Raw genomic sequence first — 5,355 nt, forward strand, 5'->3', positions numbered from 1 at the left:
TGTGACGTGGGGGGCTGAGGCTGCAGGCCTGCTGGGCCCGGGGTGCCCACCCTGGTCCAAGAAGCTGAAAAGGCAAATGCAGTGAGGACAACCTGCCCAGCCCACAACAGGACTCGAGCAGGTCAGCTCCTGCCTCAGGGCACGGACAGCCTCCATGGCGTCCACACCACCACATAGGGCGGGATAACTCGGTGTGGCAGAGAGTGGATCCCCAGCCCTCCTTCTGGACTCACTGGGCCTCTGGCTGCCCAGCTCCACATCTCCCAGCTTCTTTGGTGACGGCTGCGGCCACATAACCAAGATCTCACAATGGAACATGAGAGAGGAGGATATGCACCGCTTTCTGGCCCGTAAAAACACCCGCACGGCTTCCCCCTTACCGTAGGTTGGGATGACGGCAAAGATGGATCCGTGCCCGTTGCTGCTGGGACGAATTACAACCAAGGTCGTGGCTGAAAAATGCAGATACTTACAGTTCTGGAGGCCGGAAGTCTGAAATCAGTTTCGTTGGGCCAAAGTCAAGGCCAAAGAGAGACCCCAAGGAAGAGCCCGCTACCCCTTCCAGCTTCTGAAGGCCACCTGCACCTGCATTCCGTGCCTCGGGGCCTCTTGCTTGAGTCACTGAGACTCAGGCTTCTGTTGTCACATCTACTTCCTCTCTGTGGTGGAATCTCTCACTGCCTCCCTGTTGTGGGGACCTTGTGATCACACTCAGGACCCAACCGGATAATCCAGGAGAATCTCCAGAGTCCCTTTTTCCATATAAGGTAATATTCACATGTTCTGACGATTGCCGAATGGACATTCTCGGGGGCCGTTATTCAGCCAGCCACATTAAGGTGACAGGTAGACCTTGGAAGCCATGTGCTGGAGACGGCAGAGCCCCCACTAGCCTGGGTCCCTGCGAGACTGAACGGAACAGATCTTCCTTACCATCCCCTCCTCCTCCTCTGTCTGACCGGGAACATACACCCTGGCCTGTTGCATGAGATGGAAATGAAATCCTGTGTTTAAGACATGATCTGCGCAGTCAATTTGTTACAGGTGTCTGGCCCACCCCAATACAGAGAGCTTGGAGGCGAGTGCAGAACAGGAAGACGGGCAGGGCCCCACACCGAGGGAGGAAGAGAAAAAGCAAAACAAAACGCTTCCCACTTGTTATAAACCAATGTTACCTCAATTAAAAAAAATAAAGTAGGGGCTGGCCCCGTGGCCGAGTGGTTAAGTTCTCACGCTCCGCTGCAGGCGGCCCAGCATTTCGTTGGTTCGAATCCTGGGCGCGGACATGGCACTGCTCATCAAACCACGCTGAGGCAGTGTCCCACATGCCACAACTAGAAGGACCCACAATGAAAAATATACAACTATGCACTGGGGGGGTCTTTGGGGAGAAAAAGGAAAAAAATAAAATCTTTTTTAAAAAAATAAAGTAAAAAATATTTTAAGAAACACTTCCCACTTAAAAGGGAAAAGAGTTAGAGGGAGAAAACTCCCCAGGCTCTTGCTCTCTGGAGTCATGTTTACCATGGAATTATTCCCCTGCTAATTTTTCATGCCCCACTTTGCCATGTCCCTTCTAATTCAATTCCACACTTCCTCATGGTCCTACTATGATCTCATGATTATAGCTTTTCTTTTAATGAACTTGGAATCATTTGTGGTGGAAAGGACCTAGTGATCATCTGTTTCAATACCATTAATTTCCAGGTGGGGACTAGAAGCCAGTGGATCTAAGAGATTTGCCCAAGATGACACAGCTGGCTGGTAATATAACCTGACAACAGTAAATTAGATATGTGGACACTTTTACAAAGCACTTTCATTTTAGACAAATACATACATGCACTTTCTCAAATACCTAACCTGAATCAATCATCTCAGCAGTCCTATGAGGCATACATGGCGTGATTTACTATGCATAAGTGAGGAAATCACAGCAAAAAGGAATACAATAAAACTAATTCATGATAGAGCCATGACTTATTGTGGTTAATACCATGGGCATTGGTGTCAGCCAATCTGGGTGGAATTCCAGCTTTCCATTTATTGGTTGTGTGACCTTGAGCAAATTAACCTCTCCAAGCCTAAGTATATATCACCTATTAAATGGGGCTAATAATAGTAGCTACTTCATACAGCAGTTTTTCATAGAATCAAATCAGATAATGCTCATAAAGCACTTAGCCTGTGAGGTACACAGCATGCCTCCCATTAATAGCAGGTTTAATTTGTGTGTTCTGAATTGGAGTTCTTTACAACATATTATGCTGCATTACTAATCCTTCATTAAAAAATATCTGTTTAAGATCATTCTCACAAACGTTTCTTGTCTTTTTTTTTTTTTTTTTTTTTTTGGTGGAGATCATCTACCCTGCCATTACTAGGGAAACAGAGATGTTTTAGGAAGGTCTCATTCTTGGTTTGCTCTATTTCAGTTAATATTAATTCTAGAGAGAGAGTGGTGGGTGGGGCAATGAGTTAATTATTTAATTTAACTCTTCCTAATAGGTTAGTAGTCAGATATTCCCACAAGTAAGAACTGTAATAGATTAATCTTTTAAATTGAACAGATTCTTAAGATGTTTTTAAAAATATAACACCAAAAGTATAGAATTAGGGCACCCATTCAAACCATGGAGAGCATGTTTCTGGTCAATAAGAAGCATCTATGCTCCACAAATTAAATTTTGTGAGACTTAAGATGAATTGTGGCTACTCTGGGAAGAACATGGAAGACCTCAATATGCTCAAAGCTTCTATCTGTAAAATGTGGATAATTTCTCAACTGCCAACTTCATATGGTAATAGAAAAAAATCACATCCATGCAATTTAACTATATGAAGTGTAGAGTATTGTATAAATACTAATGTAATATATGTGAAGCTTACTATTTAAATTCTCCTCTAGGGGCCAGCCCTCTGGCCGAGTGGTTAAGTTTGTGCACTCCGATGTGGCAGCCCAGGCTTTTGCTGGTTTGGATCCTGGGCATGGACGTGGCACCACTCATCAGGCCACGCTGAGGTGGCGTCCCACGTGCCACAACTGGAAGGCCCCACAACTGAAATATACAACTATGTACTGGGGGGATTTGGGGAAAAAAGCAGAAAGAATAAAATATAGATTGGCAACAGTTGTTAGCTTAGGTTCCAATCTTTAAAAAAGTAAAAAGTAAAAAAATTCTCCTCTAAAAGTATATGTCCATTTAAATGTTCTTTAAATTCTCTTAGTTGGACTCGAGTCTACATCGTACCCCCAAGTAAACTGGCTTTGCTGCTCCCTGGTCAAACTTAAGGTCCAGGAATATTTGGGAGACTCGGATCTCTGGAACTCAGTTCCTGCCTCCCTAGACACACCATGACAGCCTGCATTTCTGAGGTCTTGCATGGTCTCTGGTAAGCTACCATAGAGCAGGCTACAGGCCAACTATGACCAGAAGTTGATGACTTTGACTTCTTTCTAGCCTCTGAGAATCTCTCTAACTCTTGACCTTATTGTGCCCCTTCTTTCTACCATTCCTTTCACCCATACCTTTTTCAAAATTCACTTCACAAGGAGGCTCAATGAGTAAGATGGAAGGAACAAGCTTATTTGGGAATAAAGCCAGATCAATCTTTCTTCTTCTCCTCTCCTGTCATATTTTATCTTTCTCTGTCTTTCCTTCAGTCTTTCTATCTCTCTCTTTCTGTGTCCCTCCCTCTCATACTCACTCTCTCTCCCTCTTTGAGGTGGAGATTAAAAGTACTCATTTTAAAATAATTTTTAAGTTTCACAACTTGATTTTATACATTATTTTATTTTATTGAAATACATATAAAAGCTTAACAGTTGAAAATGAATAAAAGACATTTTAAAAATCATAGGAGAAAGACTGTGTGGATTCCTAGGTTCTTGTCTATCTCTGCGTATAATGTCTATCAGAACCTCTGTTCTCAAAATATGGGGTTTACCTACGTGGGTATAATCCTGGGAACAAACCTTTTAAACTAGATTCAATGTTCATAACACTGCCTCAAACTGATCGCTTGGTAGTGTGAGCTAAATATGGTGGCACCAGGAATCAAGAAGTGAGTTTTTCACTTCTCTCTATCTAGCTGTTGTATGACCTACAAAAAGTTCTTACATGTTCTTATCTCTATTTTCCTTATAGGGGAAATAACACCTGCCCAAATATTGTTTTTATGGAAATAAATGTGTTACTCTCTTTGTCATCCTCTTGAGGGCCTCTTTGATCTCCTTGTTCCTGAAACTATAGATAACAGGGTTTAACATGGGGATTAGGATAACATAGAACACTGACAGCACCTTGTTTTGCTTCTTGGAGTGGCTAGAGTTAGGATGCAGGTACATAAAGAGGCTTGTGCTATAGAAGATTGTCACAACTACTAGGTGGGAGGCACAGGTATTGAAGGCCTTGGCACTACCTTTGATGGAAGATAGTTTCAGGATGGAAGCTACAATGATTGCATGAGATAAGATGATTACCAAGAAGGAACCAAACCCAACAAAAATAGATTCGAGAGACAGAATCATTTGGCTGATGTGGGAATCAGAACAAGACAAAGAAATAATCTGGGTTACATCACAGTAGAAATTTGGAATGATGTTGGGCCCACAGTAGTAGAGACAAAAGCAAGAAACTGTTTGAACTAAGCTACCAAGGAAACCACTCCCATAGGCCCCAGCAATCAACTTATGACAGAGGCCAGGAGCCATGATGCTCGAGTACTGCAGAGGCCTACCGATACCAACAAATCTGTCATAGGCCATGGTGGCCAAGATGCAGCATTCAGCCTGACCCATCCAGCACCCAATAAAATACTGGGTGGCACAGGCAATGAAGGAAATGTTTTTTTCATCTTTTAAGAAGTCTGAAAGCATTCTTGGGCTATTTGAAGAAGAATAACAGATGTCTAAAAATGATAGGAAACTGAGAAAAAAGTACATAGGCGTGTGCAGGTGGGAGTTCATCCTGATTACGATGATAAGACCCAGGTTCCAGATTAGAGTCATAAGGTAGATCCCTAGAAAGACTGGGAATAGTACACGCTGCACCTCTTTTTCATCTGAAAGTCCCAGGAGGACAAACGTGGACACAGAAGTCTCATTTCTATTCCTTTCCATGGACATGGTTAGTGTCATCTACTGACAAAAAAGATGACAGATGGAAATTATTTCATTCTCAAAAAACAAAAACAAGTATTCTTCGTCTTTTTCCAGTCATGCAGCTGACTAAATATACAACTTAAATCATCATGTTGAGTTAATCTGTCTTCCACGCATGATTACTAAACTTAAATGAACAATTCCCTTCAGTAAACATTCTCATTCTCTTTGGGGACAAAAGACAGTAAATT

At 42.6% G+C, this 5,355-nt stretch overlaps 1 protein-coding gene across 1 annotated transcript; it reads right to left on the reverse strand.

The window, feature by feature from the left end:
* Nucleotides 1-4,177: 4,177 nt before the first annotated feature.
* On the reverse strand, nt 4,178-5,128 carry LOC139040684 (olfactory receptor 5A1-like). The gene has a single exon (XM_070487435.1). It carries the CDS (start codon nt 5,126-5,128, stop codon nt 4,178-4,180), a length of 951 nt encoding a protein of 316 aa, XP_070343536.1.
* Between the last annotated feature and the right edge of the window lie 227 nt (nt 5,129-5,355).

Source organism: Equus asinus, chromosome 17 (assembly GCF_041296235.1).
Source record: "Equus asinus isolate D_3611 breed Donkey chromosome 17, EquAss-T2T_v2, whole genome shotgun sequence".
NCBI lineage: Eukaryota > Metazoa > Chordata > Mammalia > Perissodactyla > Equidae > Equus > Equus asinus.

Bases quoted from the DNA above. Each gene is read 5' to 3' on its own strand.
- LOC139040684 (XM_070487435.1), bottom strand. From the start codon at position 5,128: ATGTCCATGGAAAGGAATAGAAATGAGACTTCTGTGTCCACGTTTGTC.